Source organism: Prionailurus viverrinus, chromosome F2, assembly GCF_022837055.1.
Source record: "Prionailurus viverrinus isolate Anna chromosome F2, UM_Priviv_1.0, whole genome shotgun sequence".
Taxonomy (NCBI): Eukaryota; Metazoa; Chordata; class Mammalia; order Carnivora; family Felidae; genus Prionailurus; species Prionailurus viverrinus.
Genome location: NC_062578.1, coordinates 41,387,465 through 41,406,609, shown reverse-complemented (window position 1 = coordinate 41,406,609; position 19,145 = coordinate 41,387,465). Strand labels below are relative to the sequence as shown.

The following is a 19,145-nucleotide window of genomic DNA, read 5'->3' as shown; positions in this document are numbered from 1 at the left end:
CTGAAATGTTTCCAGTGGTTTCCTATTATACTGCAGTAAAATCCAAACTCTATAATGTTCTTTAAGGCTATATACAATCTGGCCTTTGCTCATCTCTTTGACTTAACCTCATAGCTTTTTTATCCTCAGTTTTGCTACCTGTCAAGCTCATTTCTACCTCCAGACTTTTTTGTTTTGTTTTGTTTTCCTAAAATGTTTTTCCTCTAGATCCTTATAAGACTTATTTCTCACTTCACTCATGTATATGTATAAATATTTTTCCTGTCAAAATACCTGTCTAAAATAGTCTATCCTGGGGTGCTTGACTGGCTTAGTTGGTAGAGCATGTGAAGTTTTTTTTTTTTTTTTAATGTTTATTTATTTTTGAGAGAGAAACCAGGCACGAACAGGGGAGGGGCAGAGAGAGAGGGAGACACAGAATCTGAAGCAGGCTCCAGGCTCCGAGCTGTCAGCACAGAGCCCGATGTGGGGCTCAAACTCACGGACCACAAGATCATGACCTGAGCCGAAGTCAGACGCTTGACTGACAGAGCCACACAGGCACCCCAAGCATGTGACTCCTAATCTCACAGTCATGAGTTCAAGCCCCATGTTGGGCATGGAGCCTACTTAAAGTAAAACAACAACAACAAAACACTAAAATAAGTCTATCTTTTGAGTCCCCATTCCTTATCCCCCTTTATATTTTTCACTGTATTTATACTGTTTGACATTGCATTATGTAGATTTATTGTTTATTTGAATATAAGCTACCCTAAGAAAGAGACTGTGTCTTCTTGACTTTAGTCCCCCAGCATTTAGAAACCTGGTACATAGTAGGCTCTATGAAAGAATAAAAATGGACACTGGATTCATTTAGTCCACAAATACTTATTGAATGCCTCTTCTAGACCAGATACTGTTCTAGGTACTAAAGATTGAGTAAATAAAATACATAGTATATTACAGAAAAACATTAAATAGAGCAGTTCAAGCTGCTGGTGAGTGCCAGAGTGAGGGTAGGAGTTGTCATTTGAAATACAGGGAGGAGGGCCGCCTGGGTGGCGTAGTCGGTTGAGCGTCCGACTTCAGCTCAGGTCACGATCTCGCGGTCTGTGAGTTCGAGCCCCGTGTCAGGCTCTGGGCTGATGGCTCAGAGCCTGGAGCCTGCTTCCGATTCTGTGTCTCTCTCTCTCTCTGCCCCTCCCCCATTCACGCTGTATCTCTCTCTGTCTCAAAAATAAATAAATGTTAAAAAACAAAAAAAAAAATTAAAAAAAAAAAAGAAATACGGGGAGGTGATCAGGGAAGTCCTCACTGAGAAGGTGACCCTTGAACAAAGACCAAGACCCAAAGGTGAAGAGTGAAACATGTTAATATCCTGGGGGAGAACAATCACAAATAGCATGCCTAATGTGTCTGAGAAACAGTCATGAGGTCACGGTGGCTATCTTTGGAATAAGAGAGCAAGGAGAAAAATGATAGGGCATAGGTCGGAGAAGTAACCTGGGGGGAAGGTGGGGGGCAGCAGATCAAGGGCCTTTAGGGTTATTATAAGGGCCATTGTAAGATTTTGAGCAGAGGCAAAGAATGATCTGGTTTTTTATCTGCCTTTTTTTTCTTATGAGCAGGTCACTATTATGCTTTTTACATAGTTCTAACAACAACCCTGAAGCATGTCACAAAAAATTTTCTTTTTTGAGGTATTTGTACTTTCAGAAGAATTACAAAAATAATAGTACAGAGTTCAGATATGCCTTTCATCCACCTTACCCCTATGTTAATGTCTTATGTAACCACTGAATATTTATCAAAACTGAGAAACTAACCTTGGCATAATACTATTAACTAAAATACAAAATTTATTTAGATTTTATAGTTTTTCTGTTAATGTTTTTTTCTGTTTTAAGATCCAAGACAGGATCCTACATTGCTTTTAGTTGTAATGTATCCTTTGTGTCCTGTATCCTTGTTTTTCATGACCATGACATTTTTGGAGAGTACTTGTTAGTTATTTTGTAGAATGTTCCTCAATTTAGCTTTGTCTGATGTTTTCTCATAATTAGATTGAGATTATGCTTTATTGAGAAGATTACACAGAAATACCTCTTTCAGTGCACCGTATTAGGAAATGCTTGATATATTTCTGATGATATCCACTTTGATCACTTGGCTGAGGTGCTGTCTGTCAGGATTCTGCACTGTAAACTTAATAATTTTCCATTTTTAATTAAATATTTTGGAGAATATATTTCCAAAATATATTTCCATTGTGCAAATACAGGATCTTATTTCTGTGTAAAACTTTAGTCAGTAGGTTGAGCATCCAGTTGGCTCAGTAGGTTGAACATCCAGCTTCCACTCAGGTCATGATCTCACAGTTCGTGAGTTCAATCCCTGGGTCGCACTCTACACTGACAGTGCAGAGCTTGCTTGGGATTTTCTTTCTTTCCCTCTCTCTCTGCCCCTCCCTGCTCATACACACACTCTCTCTCTCTCTCTCTCTCTCTCTCTCTCTCTCTCTCAAAATAGATAAACATTTAAAAGTATTGTTAAAAACAAACAAAAACCCTTTTGTCCACTAATTTTAGTATTCATCAGTGAATCTAGGCATATGGCAGGTTTTACTGTGGTATCCCAATGCTGGTTTCGTATTTCTCTTAATCCTTTTTTAATTTTTTTTGATGGTTTATTTTTAATTTTTTAAATTTTTAATGTTTATTATTTTTGAGAGAGAGAGAGACAGAGCTTGAGATGGGGAGGGAGAGAGAGAAAAGGAGACACAGAATCTGAAACAGGCTCCAGGCTGTCAGCACAGAGCCCGATGCGGGGCTTGAACTCACAAACCGCGAGATCATGACCTGAGCCGAAGTCAGACACTTAACCGACTGAGCCACCCAGGTACCCCAATGGTTGTTTATTTTTGAGAGAGCAAAAGAGAATGAGCGGGGAAGGGTCAGAGAGAGAGGGAGACACAGAATCTGAAGCAGACTGCAGGCTGTAAGCTGTCAGCACAGAGCCCAACATGAGTCTCGAACTCTGGAATTGTGAGATCATGATCTGAGCCAAAGTCAGGAAGCTTAACCGACTGAGCCACGCAGGTGCCTCTCTCTTATTCCTTTTTAATTTATTAATTATCCTTCTATAAAGAAGAATTACCACTTTTTCCTCGTTTATTTACTTATTCAGGGATATAAGTATGAATTTATGGACATTATTTTTTTTCTCTTTGTATGATAATCTGATACTATTGCTATTCATTTTGTTGCTCAGCTTGTGTCACTGATTTTGTTTCTTCTTATTGGATAGAGCTAGGAAATATATGCCTGTGTCCTAACTCATGCATATATATGTCTACATTTCTTTTTGTATCTATTTATTTGTATGTATGTATTGTTTTTGTTTTTGTTTATTATTTTTTTTCACGTTTCATGACATTGCTTTATTATCCATCAGAGTTCATTTCAGGGTCCATACAAATTCAGTCTTTCAGAGTACTATCTCTGGCTTGCGTATGTCAAATGTGGACCAGCCCTTGTGACTGTGGGACAGGTTGAGCCAAAGGGGCCCTGGCCTTTTGGTTTTAGGACTACATGGACATCCAGAGCCCTAGGGCATCAGAAGGGGTCCTGCCGAGAGCTGTTTGTATGGAGGCTGGGCCAGATGTATTAGTGGGGAGCTGGCCTCTTTGCTGGGCCTAAGGGAAATAAAGTTAAATATCTTTATTCTACATTGATCACATTCCCATTGGATGGAAATGTTGAACGCACTTTGGTCTTGGCTGCAGTGATTCCCTCTCTGTTACTGTGTTTCTGACTCTGTCTTCGTTCACCCTTAGGAGCCATGGAGCTGGCACTTACTCAGCGGGCTCCTAGGGTTGGCCATCAGGTTCCCACTGGGTTCTGTGCTCAGTAACAGCCATCAGCATCAGATATCCCAAAGGAGAATAGCCCTTCTATTCCTGAGCTTGGTGCTTGGCTGTTTGTAACAAGGGGAGGCAGACAGGATCCAGCTTGCCTCATTGCTCTGGTTGATTGAAGTGCCTTCCTCCTCCTTCTTTTTTTTCTTTAAAATATAATTTATTGTCAAGTTGGCTAACGTACGGTGTATATAGTATGCTCTTGGTTTTGGGGGTAGATTCCCGTGATTCATCACTTTGTATGTATTTTTTTAAATGAGTCCATAGTGACATTTTGACTCTAATATTAGATGTTGATTCTAGCTTTCTCTCCTTCCTTGTAACCTTATTCATGTTTCATGTTGTGCAGTTGTGTGGATTTTGACAAATGTATAGAGTCATGTGTTTATTGCCACAGTTGCATACAGAACAGTTCCATCAGTGTACCACCTTTTTATAGACAACTTTTTTATAGGCTGAGCAACAGGGGCAGCTGGGTGGCTCAGTTGGTTAAGCATCTGACTCTTGACTTCGTCTCAAGTCATGATCTCACAGTTCGTGAGTTCGAGCCCTGCGTCAGGCTCTATGCCAACAGCTCAGAGCCTGCTTGGGATTTTGTGTCCCTCTCTCTCTGCCCCTTCCCTACTTGCTCTCTGTCTCTCTCTCAAAATAAATAAAAAGATAAACTTAAAAAAAAAAGTTGAGCAATAAAAATACCAGCTTAAAAGTTTAGATATTCTAATAGGTATGTAGTGGACCCCAGATTTTAATAGATCATGGAAGTATTTGCTTAAGGTTATATGTAGAGACTAGTAATTGGTGTAGTCCAGTTTATATCCATTCTTTTTCCATTAATCATATTATCTTTGTATTTAATCTCATTCCTGTCTGTTGTGCCTGTCCATTCCAGTATTTTATAAAGTTCTCAAGAGCAGGAGTCTTTATCTTTCTCTTTTGTATTGTTTTACCAAAGTCTTCTATGATGGCATCTCAGAATCCATCTGAGTTATATTTTTCAAATGTAAACACTGCATGTTTAGTGTTAATATAATCTTATTTTCATTTTGATTAATTATGAATTGTTACAACTCAAAGGGCACAATTGAATATTAGAATACTTTGTCCTTGAAATTCTCTTTTGATCAACAAAGAGCTGTGTAATTGTATAGAATAATTTTAGCAGGACTTGGATATGGTTGATTGTTATACTTAAATCTACCTATATCAGGAATTGGCAAACTATGGGCCACAGGCCAAATTCAGTGTTTATAAATACAGTTCTGTTGGAGCATAGCCAGCATTTATGTGGTGTTTGTGTCTGTTTTCCCACTACACAAATGAGTTGAGTAGTGACTGACACTGGTGTTGTGTATAGAGAGAAACAGACTGCGTTTTTATTTAGCCAGCAAAGCATAAAATATGTACCATTAGGTTCTTTACATAAAAAGTTTGCAGACCCCCAGTCTATACCCTTGATTTTCTTCTGTCAAATTATAGTAATAATAATTATTATTATTATTATTAAATAATTTACATAATAATTATTACATAAAGCAGGCTTTCTGGTCAGGCTTCTGAGACAGCTATAACCTCCTTGTACTAGAGAAATCCTCAGGCTATAAAAAGTATAAAAAATAGAGAATTTGGAGTTTCTTTTGCTAAGTTTTATATCTTTATTATTTGGGGGAAATTTTTTCTTTTTTTGTGGGGGACTTGAAGCTTATTTTTAAAAGAAGGTATCTGTAGATATTGCTTTGTAAAATGGTGTGTGTACATAGGCACACCAAAACATTTTTTAAATGATGGATTGAATTTTGTTCTGTCTGAACTGGAGATCATTTATTTCTCATACTAGATTTATATGTTCAAATTTTGAGACATATTCTCTCTTTATTTACAGTTCTTTGAGGAAAAACAGTAATGCTCTGCATAGTTTACTGAAACGAGTGGTCAGCACATTTAGTAAGGACACAGGTGAACTTGCATCTTCATTTTTGGAATTTATGAGACAAATTCTTAACTCTGACACAATGGTAAGTGTACATAAATGTATATGTATGTATTTGGTATTTTTTAAATTTATAGACTTTTGTCATAAGTTAAATCACTTGCATTCAAAAATATCTTGAAATGGTTTTTGGAAGTTTGAACTTAGAATAGTGTTTTTTTTTCTGTGTCCTTACTCCACTATAAATGCAAGGTTTTGATTTCTAAAAAAGATAGGTGTTTTAGAGTAGAATTTACTGAACTCTTTTTAAATCTATTAAACATCATTAATTTGTGAATACTCTGTAACTTGGCAACTTAGAGAAAAATACTATTTACAGAGCCTTCATCTTTTATATAATTTTTTACATTGAGTTATCTTGCCAGGGACATTCAGGGCAGTCGAATTTTATTAGTCTCTTAATCAGATATTTACCTTCTGTCATTTAATTGAGCATTTACTCATTGTGTTTTGGATATTGTGCTTTTGGGGTGATTGCAAAGTTTATTACACTAGGGTATTTTGGATCCATCATAGATACTAAGTATCTATTTCTCTAAAATCTTATTGTTAAAATCTAATTAAGAATTTCTCCTGGGGCACCTGGGTAGCTTAGTCTGTTAAGCCTCTGATTCTTGATTTTGGCTCAGGTCATGATCTCATGGTTTGTGAGTTTGAGCCCTGCGTCGGGCTCTGCACTGACCACGTGGAGCCTGCTTGGGATTCTCTGTCTCCATCTCTCTCTGCCCCTCTCCTACTCACGTGTGCTCGTTCTCTCTCTCTCTCTCTCTCTCTCAAAATAAATAAACTTAAAAAAAAAAATCTCTCCCATCATATTTTCCAAAATCTAGTATATGTTGTAGACACAATTCCAGAAACCTTTAATAGGCTTGCCTTTAAAAAGTGTTTTTGGTCAGATAAGTTTGGAAAAGTCTCCCCTGATGGAACTTAACTGTGCACATTAGTATAGTAAAAGTTCTGAAAGTTCCTGGATAAATAGAAACTTGCTTTACTATAGTCTAATCTAGCTTTTCCCAAATGGATTGCCTGCAAAATACTTTGTGTGTGTGTGTGTGTGTGTGTGTGTGTGTGTGTGTGTGTGTGTACATGTGCATATACTGTTAACATCCTGTGGGTCTGTATTCTGTCAACACTGGTTTAAGAAATTCAGCTCAAGGGCACCTGTGTGTGTCAGTGGGTTGAGCATCTGACTTCAGCTCAGGTTATGATCTTATGGTTGGTGAGTTCAAATGCCACATCCAGCTTGCTGCTGTCAGCACAGCTCACTGCCCCTCCCCTGCTCACGCTTTCTTTCTTTAAAAAAAAAAAAAAAATTCAGCTCATATTTAAGATTTGTGTTTGGAAAGAATTGTGGAGGACCTGTTTAGTTCAGTTTTACCAAAATAAATATAATATGGGATGATTTCATAAGGTAAAGTTAAGTAAAATTACTGTTTAGTAAACATGTAATGCATGTAATTTATATTAAGAATATCTACTCCTCCAGTAAGGGATGCCTCGCTGGCTCAGTCAGGAGAGCATGAGACTTGGCTCTTGCGGTCATGAGTTCAAGCCTCACATTGGGCATGGAGCCTACTTAAAAATTTTTTTCTGTTTTACTCTAGTAAGCACCTCTTGGCTCCCTGTTGTTTTTGTAGTTTTTTTTATACTGATTTTACTGGCAGATTTGTGTTTGCTTTGTGTCAGATATACTTTATTTAAGTGATTAAGTTTACCAGATGCTTTGATCCTTAAAGATTCTGAAAGGTAAATAGCATATTTAATGGTAGGACTATAGCTACCATAAAGAAATTTTAGGAGTTTTTATGTAATGGAAGACTAATTAGTTTTACCAGATCCTAAGTGGTATGTTGTTAATAAATCAGTTTGACAGATTTTCTTATGCATGTCATCAATTAAACAGTTTCTAATCAAAAACCACTAACCAGTGTTCATTCTTGTTATCCAGGAGCTGCTGGTCCCTGAGGACTGCTAATTAATGCTTTTATTCATCCCTCACCAGTGCATTTCCTTTTCTTACCTCCTTCATTGGGAAGATCAAGGCCATCCTGTTTGGTTTCTCAATCTTTTCACTCTCCCTTAGATTCTTTCCCTGTTTTTTCTGACCTGTTGTTTCCTTCCTTAATCAGAGGAGAATATCCCTTCCCCCCTCCCCCATCACTTCATTTCTATCTATGACATATATCTTACACCTTCTAATATCCTATCTAGCACCTTTTCCCTCTCCTGTTTCTCCTTGCCCGTGGCTACTTGATAGAATCTCTGAATATCCAAAATCAAATTCATTATCTTCCCCCATAAACTTGATTTATCTGTCCTACTTTTATATCATGATCTTCCCTGACCTTCACGATAGAAATCATGAAATAGTAGCCAACTTTCCTCCTTTTCTTCATCCTCTTCAGCAGCTGTCATTCGTATCAGTTTTATTTATAATACCTTTCATATTTCATTTTCTTTTGTATTTTACCACTATTACCTTAGATTTCCTTCCTGCTGCTGCTTTTTTCGTAATGTGTTTATTGAAGTATGATCTACATCTCATAAAATTCACCCCTTTAGTTTTTAGTATATTGTACAACCATCTCTGCTATGTAATTTCAGAATGCTTTCGTAATCCCAAAAAGAAGCTCTGTGCCCATAACAGAAACTCCTCTTTTCCCCTTTTAGCCCATGGCAATCACTAATCTACTTTTCCATCTCTATGTCAGTCTCTACAAAAAAATTGCTGGGATTTTGATAGGAATTGTATTGAAATTTGGGAGTATCACTATCTTAATACCTTTTACTATATGGCTTACTTTTTTTTAAAACAGGAAATATTAACTTTTTTCATTACAGAATATAGCCCTAAATACAATAGTTACTGTTTTCTTTAGTTGTTTGCTTTATCTCTAGAAAGATAAATTCAGGTTTCATCAGTTCTTTATTTTAGTAGTAGGCATTTTATTAACTTAAGTATCAATCAGTATGTTACATGCCCAGCAAGTGCCAGTGTATTTGCCATTGGATATTTTTGTTAAGAAACTTAGGGGCGCCTGGGTGGCTCAGTCGGTTAAGCGGCCAACTTCGGCTCAGGTCACGATCTCCCGGTCCGTGAGTTCGAGCCCCGCGTCGGGCTCTGTGCTGACGGCTTAGAGCCTGGAGCCTGTTTCAGATTCTGTGTCTCCCTCTCTCTCTGCCCCTCCCCCGTTCATGCTCTGTCTCTCCCTGTCTCAAAAATAAATAAAACGTTAAAAAAAAAATTAAAAAAAAAAGAAACCTTGCTGCTAGTATATTGAATATGTGTGTTTAGCTATTTATTATGTGAGTCTTACTCAAAGAAAATGTGTTTCAGCCTTAAGCTGATTAACTCTTTCTTAAAACTAGCCATTTATACTGGTGTAAAACCAAAACACTGAGGGGAAGATTGCAGCAAATGGCTTAAATATCTGTATAAGTGTGGAAGCATCTTTGCAAATTTCTCTGCTCTCAAATTTAACTTGTGTGTGACATTTACAGGGATGTTGTGGAGATGATAGTGGTCTCATGGAAGTAGAGGGAACTCATCCGTCACGGACAATGAGTATTAATGCTGCAGAGTTAAAACAGCTTCTACAAAGCAAAGAAGAAAGTCCAGAAAATTTGTTCCTTGAACTAGAGAAGCTTGTTTTGGTAAAAAAAAAAAAAAAAAAAAAAAAAAAAAAAAAAAAACCAGAAGCAAAATAAACATATTTGCTCATTCCTAAGATATATTTTTTTCTCTTTTTGACTAGTGCAAGTTTTTCAGTGACCTTTTTAAATAGTGTACCTTCAGTTGGATACCTGTAATAAAATTTGACATAACTCTTTGAATTAATAATTTGGAGTGAAGTCCTCCATACTGTTATGAATCTTAAGGAAGAAGGCATTAGTTTTTGAATTATCTATTTGAATGCAGGGTGTCCCTTGCTACCATTCTTTAGAAATAAAATGACAAATGTTTTGGTATTTGTTTTACCTGAGTATGTTTAATGTTCATAAGTTTTTGACAGTATTCCAAATTTCTTAGTAATCAAAAAATACAACCTTTTCTACTAAAGAGTCAGTAGATTATGGGCATAAATGTTCAAGTTTTACCTGTATCATCTTATTCTGCTTTTGTCTATATCTAGGAACATTCAAAAGATGATGACAATCTGGATTCTTTGTTGGACAATGTAGTTGGACTTAAGCAGATGCTGGAGTCATCTGGTGATCCTTTACCTCTTGGTGACCAGGATATAGAACCAGTACTTTCAGCTCCAGAATCTCTCCAGAATCTGTTTAATAATAGGTAAAACAAGCAATGTTTTGTGGTTGAGTATTGTATATTTAATGACCGAGGTCTAGAGAGGGCCAACAAGCTATTTTTGTTAGGGCTGGATAATAAAAATTCTAGGCTTTGTAGGCCACATTCAGCCTCTGTTGCATATTCTTCTGTAGCATTTTGTTTGTTTCATATGTTTTTTTAAAAAACTGAAATAATAGGGGCACCTGGGGTGGCTTAGTCAGTTAAGCATCCGACTCTTGATCTCAGCTCAGGTCTTGATCTCAGTGTTGTGAGTTCAAACCCCATGTTGGGCTCTGTGCTGGGTGTGAGGCCTACTTAAAAACAAAATGAAACAAAACTTAAATAATAAACCATTTCTATCTTACAGGCTGTACACAAGCAGGCTGGCAGAATGGAGGCTATACTTTACTGATACTTCTAAAGCATAACTATTCAGTGTGATGGAATTACTCTCTAAATTTAGAAAAATTAAATATGGGCAGTTTCTGTACACATTGCTACAGTGTAATAAACTTGGCTTTTAAGTACTAATTTTACTAACAGTTTCGAGGGTGACATTTTAAATTGTACATTGTACAGATTTTGCTTAGAAGATAAGCTAAAATAATTTGATTTTGGAATTCTGCTTTTTACCAAATGTCTTTTCTGTTCTAGGACTGCATATGTGCTAGCTGATGTCATGGATGATCAGTTGAAATCCATGTGGTTCACTCCATTTCAGGCTGAAGAGATTGATACAGATCTGGATTTGGTATAAGTAATTTTATTACTAAATATTTAGAAAAAAGTTATTGTTGATTTTTTTGGTTTTTGTGTGTATTATTAGCACTAAAATAAGATACATATTGTGTGGCTGTTAAAAGCCCATTGAGGGGATGCCTGGCTGGCTCCGTCGTAGAGCATGCAACTCTTCATTGTATTGTAAGTTTGAGCCCCACGGTGGGTAATAGAGATTACTTAAAAATAAAATCTTAAAAACAAACAAAAAAAGGCCCGTTTGAGGACCAGTACTGCATTATTTTCATATCGGCTGCCCACTTAATGGTATCCAGGACATTCAGTATCTTATGCTACTTATTTTGCTTCTTTCTAGTTAGTGATACGTATATTTGAGAATGAGATGCTTTCTTTTTTCTCTTTCTGTTTTTTAGAGAGAGAGTGAGAGCAGGGGAGAGGGCCAGAGGGAGAGAGAGAATCTTAAGCAGGCTCCATTCTCGGTGGGGAGCCCGATGCAGGGCTTGACCCCGGGATCATGACCTGAGCCAAAATCAAGAGTTGGACACTCAACTGACTGAGCCACCAAGGTGCCCTGAGAATGAGATTCTTTGGGGAAAGATTATGTGTTTGCCTAAGTACTCTGAGGCACTTTGTTTTCTTATATTTGTAGGGTATAGAATAGAGAAAAGTATCCCACAGAATTATAATTCATTTCTGTTTTGGGGTTTAAGGAAAGGAATGGTATTGTGGCAATCTACTTTTAATTTTGGGGCAAATGTGAAGAATCTATTTATTAAAATAACATAGGTACAAAAGGGAATTCACATTCTTAAACATAATGCTGAACATGTAAGAGTATAGTTAAACATTTAAAATTAGAAGCGTGCTGATTTATGTTTCTCAGAGCCATATTAGGGAGGATGATTTCAGCCACATATTATACTATATATTATTTTTTTCTTGATCAGAAAAATAAATATATTTGGATAGTCCCTGGTCCAAAAAGTGTTAGTGTTTATTATATGCAGTAAGACTAAAAGAATTATTTACTTCATGCTTAAGGTGTATTTAATATATTTGAGAGCTCCTTTCCCTTCTTTTAAACTATTGCATAAAATCTGGGGTGCCTGGAAGGCTCAGTTGGTTAAGTGTCTGACTTTGGCTCAGGTCAGGATCTCACCACCCGTTAGTTTGAGCCCTGTGTCAGGCTTTGTGCTGACAGCTCAGAGCCTGGAGCTGCTTTGGATTTTGTGTTTCCCTTTCCTTCTGCCCTCCCCCACTTGCATTCTGTCTCTTTCTCTCAAAAATAAATAAACATTAAAAAATTTAATATCGCATAAAATCCGATTTAAATTGCATTAAAGAATTAATTTCTCATGGTGCCTGGATGGCTCAGTCATTTGGGTGTCCAACTTTGCTTAGGTCATGATCTCAGTTTATATGAGTTCGACCCCTACATCAAGCTTGCTGCTGTCAATGTAGGGCCTCCTTCAGACTCCCTGTCCCCCTCTTCTCTGCCCCTCCCCTGTTCTCTCTCTCTCAAAAATAAATGAACATTTTTTAAAAAAAGAATTGGGGCGCCTGGGTGGCGCAGTCGGTTAAGCATCCGACTTCAGCCAGGTCACGATCTCACGGTCCGTGAGTTCGAGCCCTGCGTCAGGCTCTGGGCTGATGGCTCAGAGCCTGGAGCCTGTTTCTGATTCTGTGTCTCCCTCTCTCTCTGCCCCTCCCCCGTTCATGCTCTGTCTCTCTCTGTCCCAAAAATAAATAAAACGTTGAAAAAAAAAATTTAAAAAAAGAATTAATTCTCTTGGGGTGCCTGGCTGGCTTAGTCAGTAGAGCAAGCATGTGACTCTTGATCTTGGGGTTTTCAGTTAAAGCCCCACATTGGGCATAAAGCTTGCTTAAAAATTACAAAAAGGGGCGCCTGGGTGGCTCATTTGGTTGTGTCTGACTCTTGATTTCGGCTTGGGTCATGTTCCAGGGTTGTAGGATTGAGCCCCATGTTGGGTTCCACCTTGAACAGGGAGCCTGCTTAAGATTTTCTCTCTCTGGCCCCTCTCCCTTGCTAGCACGCTCTCTCAAATTTAAAAAAAAAAATAATTTCTTCTTTAGTGTAAATTGTCAATGATTCTTTAGAACTGTTCTGTCCAATAGAACTTTATGCAGTAACAGAAATGTTCAGAAATGTGCTCTGTTTAGTATAGTAGCCATTAGCCTTATGTGACTGTTGAACAATGAAATGTTGCTAGCGTGACTGAAGAACTGAATTTTATTTTTTATTTAATTTTAATTGATTTAAATTTAAATAGGCACAAGAGGTTAAGGGACTACCCACCATATCTAGCATCATAGATCTAAAATATTTGTTAGAAGGATGTTGTTTTCTTTATAAGTTTTATATTGAATCACAACTGTCTTTATTGTAACCTTACATGGTTTAGAAAATTTGGGGTTTTAGGTTTGCTAAATTTAAATAAAACTGAAGTAAACATAATTTTTATTTCTCTGGAAGTAAACTTAGATTGGACCCTCATTAAATGCGTAGAACTTTGAGATCTGTGGCACAGAATCCTTTTATAATAGATATGTTGACTATACAGGGCTTACAAAATATGTTATTTTCAGATTCTTTGGGAAACGTTTTGGAGAGCTACTTTATTAATTTATATAGATAAATTCTGAGTTCCTTGTCAGACAGCAGAGGACTCCCAAATTTGACAACCCTTCTTTGAGGAAGAATGCCACTCTCTTCCATCCCTCCAAAATGCAGCTGAATTCCTAAGATTTTTGACTACCAATGATGTTGCTTTTTGAAAGGATAAGGGAAAGGGGTGCCTGACTGGCTTAGTCAATGGAGCATACAACTCTTGATCTTGAGATTGTGAATTCAAGCCCCATGTTGGATGTAGAGATTACGTAAAAATAAATTCTTTAAAAAAAAAGTGGGGGGGTGCACCTGGGTGGCTCAGCTGGTTAAGTGTCTCACTCTTGGATTCATCTCGGGTCATGATCTCTGGTTTGTGGGATTAAGCCCTGTGTTGGGCTCCCTGCTCACAGTGCAGAGCCTGGTTGGGATTCTTTCTCCTCTCTTTCTCTCGCTCTCTCAAAATTAATTAATTAAAAAAAAAAAAAAAGGATGAGGGAAAGAGGCCGACCTATAATTTATTTATTATGAGTCATAGCATAGCTAGTTTATAGGAAATAAGAATTTTAATAAATGTTACATTAATAATTATATTTAAGATTATTTTTCATTTTGTTTAATTTTTATGATTGCAGGTAAAGGTTGACCTAATTGAGCTCTCTGAAAAATGCTGTAGTGACTTTGACTTGCACTCAGAATTAGAGCGCTCATTTTTGTCAGAACCATCATCTCCAGGGAGAACTAAGACTACTAAAGGATTCAAACTTGGGAAGCACAAGCATGAGACCTTTATAACTTCAAGGTAAAACTTTTTCTACTGAAGATCTTGATTGTGGTCATGGAAGCTTATTTCTTGCAATGTATTTTAAGATAGACACTAACTATAAGAGAAAAAAGGAAGTTGACATAATACTTGAGTCATGAATATTGTTTGGAATTTTTTTTTGTTTTTTGTTTTTTGTTTTTTTTTTTTTTTTTTTAGTTTATTTTTGGGACAGAGAGAGACAGAGCATGAACGGGGGAGGGGCAGAGAGAGAGGGAGACACAGAATCAGAAACAGGCTCCAGGCTCCGAGCCATCAGCCCAGAGCCCGACGCGGGGCTCGAACCCACGGACCGCGAGATCGTGACCTGGCTGAAGTCGGACGCTTAACCGACTGCGCCACCCAGGTGCCCCTGGAATTTTTTTTAAGATAATACTTTGGCCAGGATATCCCTGGTACTTTTATTATGTTCTTCTACTTTATGAGAGTTTGGAAGGTTTGAACAAGAGGTGAACTGGATTATTTTAAATAATTGTTAGTCATATTATAAAATGTGAGTACCATTCTTAGCTAGTTTTGTTGTCCATCCCTGGAGAGGAATAGAGATGTTTGCAGTGTTAACACAATTGAAATAAGAACTAATTGAAATGTAGTTTTCAATATTACAAAGACTGACTTAAATATTCATTGGAAATAGAAAAAAAAAGAATAAGTTTTCATGGAGTGTTTTTATTTTAATAGCGGGAAGTCTGAATACATCGAACCTGCCAAACGAGCTCATGTTGTGCCACCACCAAGAGGAAGGGGCAGGGGAGGATTTGGACAGGGTATACGACCCCATGATATTTTTCGTCAGAGAAAACAGAACACAAGCAGACCACCATCTATGCACGTGGATGACTTTGTTGCGGCTGAAAGTAAAGAAGTGGTCCCTCAAGATGGAATACCCCCACCAAAACGACCACTCAAAGTATCACAGAAGATTTCTTCTCGTGGTGGATTTTCAGGCAATCGAGGAGGACGGGGTGCTTTTCACAGCCAGAATAGGTTTTTCACACCACCTGCTTCAAAAGGTAATTATTTATGTATATTTTCTAGTGGGTTAGAATATTGGAATATTAGCATATTTAATAGAAGTGATTTAGATGTGGGGCACCTGGGTGACTGAGTCAGTTGAGCGTCCGACTTCGGCTCAGGTCATGATCTTGCAGTTTGTGAATTCAAGCCCCGCGTAGGGCTCTGTGATGACAGCTCAGAGCCTGGAGCCTGCTTCAGATTCTGTGTTTCCCCCTCTCTCTGCCCCTTCCCCGCTCATGCTCTGTCTCTCTGTGTCTCTCAAAAATGAATAAACGTTAAAAAAAAAAATTTTTTTTTAAAAGAAGTGATTTAGATATAAGTGATTCAGATGAAGTACTTTTCAGTTACTACAATTAAGCGACTTCTCAGACCACTGGTAACTATTTGCTGAGTACTTTATTGGATAGAAAAAAGAAATCTTTTTTTTTTTTTAATTTTTTAAAAAATTTTAACAATTTAAAAAATTTTTTTAAATGTTTGTTTAATTTGAGAGAGAGAGAGAGCAGAGTACAAGTAGGGGAGGGGCAGAGAGAAAGGGAGACACAGAATCTGAAGCAGGCTCCAGGCTCTGAGCTGTCAGCACAGAGCCCAATGCAGGGCTTGAATTCACGAGCCACGACATCATGACCTGAGCTGAAGTTGGACGTTTAACCAACTGAGCCACCCAGGCACCCCAGAAAAAATCTTTTTTAAGTTAATATTTAATTAATTGCATGTTTAGTGATAAGTTTAAAAGAAGTCAGTTGGCTAATTATTTTCCTTTTTATATTGAAAATTGTGTTTATCCTTTCTGAATAGTACATATACAATCTCACAGTTCTACTTGGCAACAATTTCCTTAGGATTCTTCTAAGTAGTTAAGCATTGATTCTCTTATCTACTTGCTTCTTGATGTTATATTTAATTTGTTGTGGGTTTTTTTTTTTAAGATTTAATTATTTATTTATTTTTAAATTTTATTTTAGAGAGACAGAGAGAGAATGCGTGAGCAGGGGATAGGGGCGGAGGGGGAGAGAGAAAAATCTTAAACAGATTCCACACTTAGTGGAGGGCCTGACACGGGGCTTGATCCCACAAACTTCAGATCATGACCTGAGCTGAAATCAAGAGTTGGATGCTCAACCGACTGAGCCACCCTGGCGCCCCTTAAGATTTTATTTTTAAATCTCTACACCCAACATAGGGTTCGAATCCACAACCCCAAGGTCAAGAGATATATGTTCTATCGACTGAGCCAGCCAGACACCCCTATTTAATCTGTTTTAAATTATTTCAAGATTTTGCCTGTGAATGAATTCCATTTGAAATGTTGTACACCTGTCATACCTGTTTCAGAATGCTACCCTCCTTATGGGCTCTAGGGAGACCACTGCACAGCAGAGCTTTAAGTTACAACTCTTGTTTCTTTTTTAAGTTACTGTTGTGGAAAAAAAATTTTTAAAGATTTTATTTTTATGTAATCCCTACACCCAGTGTGGGACTCAGACTCACAACCCCGAGATCAAGAGTTGCATACTCCACCTACTGAGCCAGCCAGGTGCCCCTACTATTGTGGAATGTAACAGAAAAACCACAAAACTTGTTTTATTGATTGTCACAGGTGGCTACTTTAACTTACTGCATGATATTTTTTGCTTCTGTGATTTATTAAACATTATTCCTTGTTTAAAAAAAGTTTCAAGATTTTAGAAACTAGGTATACTTGTAGAAATTATACTTCGCTAGTGGATTGTTGACATGTTTTCATGCTGCTGAGTTAAAGAGGTTGTTAGTGAAAGTGAATAGCAGTTTATATTAATAGCAAATACATAGCTGTGTTGGGACTATTATGTAAAACACTCTCATATCAACCCTTTGAGGTAGATTCTGTTAGTACACCCACTTTACAGAAGAGAAAACTATCAGCTGACCAGGATATATAAATGTAAGTGACAGAACCAGTAATTGAATGCTGGCGGTCTGGCTGTAGAGCCTCAGCTTCTAACCACATACGATGCTGCCACACTGTAGGCAGCATTTCACCGTTTCTCTTTCATTACTTTGAAGAATAAGAAAAGCCTGTTGAGTGTTTTTTAATTCAGTTGAAGTTGTGAAAATAGTAGGTTTTGATTGTGTTTTCTCTTTTTAGGAAACTACAGTCGTCGGGAGGGAACAAGAGGCTCCAGTTGGAGTGCTCAGAATACTCCTCGAGGAACTTACAATGAAAGTCGTGGAGGCCAGAGCAATTTTAACAGAGGACCTCTTCCACCGTTGCGACCACTTAGTTCTACAGGTATACATCCTTCCGAGTTGATATCGCTGAGGCAGGGAATTGGGTGGGGTGGGGGGGGGGGGTGGTGAATCCTCCTTTTTAAGTTGTCAGATGTCATATACTCTCATTCTGAGAGAGGATATTTTAGAACATAGACTTATAATTCTAAAGTCAATTTAATTTTATATCTGCAAATGAATGCCCAATGTTCATATTCTGTGGGAATAATAAAAATTCTGGATTCTGAATACACGTATAATCTGAGCAGTTTCACAGTGATGTGCTGATAATGAAAGCCAATCCTTTTTTTTTTTTTTTTTAATTTTTTTTTTTTCAACGTTTATTTATTTTTGGGACAGAGAGAGACAGAGCATGAACGGGGGAGGGTCAGAGAGAGAGGGAGACACAGAATCGGAAACATGAAAGCCAATCCTTAAGATGCTTTTTTGACTAAAGTATTTTAGTAATAGAGATATCTTCATACAGTGTATTCTATTTTTGTTTATAATATTGGTGTTGTGTGAGTAGGCACATAACCTGTTTTTCCTCAAACATTACTATATCAAGTCCAGAATTATTCTGGTCAGAAGTAGCTTTTGGTTTCATATTCACTTACTTTTTTATAACAGCTTTATTTGCGATATAATTCTCACATATCATACAATTTACCTATTTAAGGTAGACAGTTCAGCAGTCTTCATCACATTTACAGAAAGAACCTGCACATGGATTTTAAAGGGGCAAAGAGTAATTCCTCTCTTAGTTTGAGCTCAGTTTTATAGGTTACTATTTCTATAGTGGGAATGTTAAAGGGTGTTATGACTAAAAACTATATTCTTTTTTTTATAGGCTACCGCCCAAGTCCTCGTGACCGTGCTTCCAGAGGTCGTGGGGGACTTGGACCTTCCTGGGCAAGTGCAAATAGCGGCAGTGGAGGCTCAAGAGGAAAGTTTGTCAGTGGAGGCAGTGGTAGAGGTCGTCATGTACGATCCTTTACACGATAAAAATTCTTTTGGGAACATCCTGAGTGTATACGAACATTTCATGAGGACAATAAAAGTAAAATAAGACATTAAAGGACCAACTTAGACTTAGCAGTTATCTGGAGACATCTGAGAGAATATTTTTATCTGAAGAAAGCAGATTTTGTTTGATACCTAACACAAGATTTCAATAAAAATCCAAACTTTGTATGTACGTTTGTATATATTTTTTCCCTTTCATATATAACTATTTACAAAATTTTTTAGGTAGAAAATGAACAATGAAGTGACTTTGGTTTTAGTGTATTTTTGCCTATGCCACAGATGTCCTCAATACTTTCTCAGCTCATGGTGCCCTTTAGTGTTGCAGTAACTTTTTCATAGCACAGCTAAGCCAAAAGAAGTACCTAATACTTCTATTTATTAACAGTTGGGTCCAAACAGCTTCATAAGAATTTATATCATAACCATGAGTAACTGTGAACACTGCCACCTTCTTACTTTGGAACCAGCTTGGACACCATCAGTATC

At 37.4% G+C, this 19,145-nt stretch overlaps 1 protein-coding gene across 3 annotated transcripts in view; it reads left to right on the top strand.

The window, feature by feature from the left end:
- Positions 1-18,828, top strand: part of VIRMA (vir like m6A methyltransferase associated) — a 58,684-nt gene extending 39,856 nt beyond the window's left edge. For 2 of the 3 annotated variants that reach the window (XM_047841795.1, XM_047841793.1), the window contains exons 17-24: positions 5,778-5,910; positions 9,387-9,539; positions 10,019-10,179; positions 10,831-10,927; positions 14,176-14,342; positions 15,045-15,376; positions 17,509-17,652; positions 18,481-18,828. In XM_047841795.1, coding sequence (XP_047697751.1) covers positions 5,778-5,910; positions 9,387-9,539; positions 10,019-10,179; positions 10,831-10,927; positions 14,176-14,342; positions 15,045-15,376; positions 17,509-17,652; positions 18,481-18,635 — 1,342 coding nt within the window. In that variant the 3' untranslated portion in view covers positions 18,636-18,828. The remainder of the gene's footprint in view (positions 1-5,777; positions 5,911-9,386; positions 9,540-10,018; positions 10,180-10,830; positions 10,928-14,175; positions 14,343-15,044; positions 15,377-17,508; positions 17,653-18,480) is intronic. The other variant, XM_047841796.1, reaches the window with a different exon arrangement.
- The last annotated feature ends 317 nt before the right edge of the window (positions 18,829-19,145 follow it).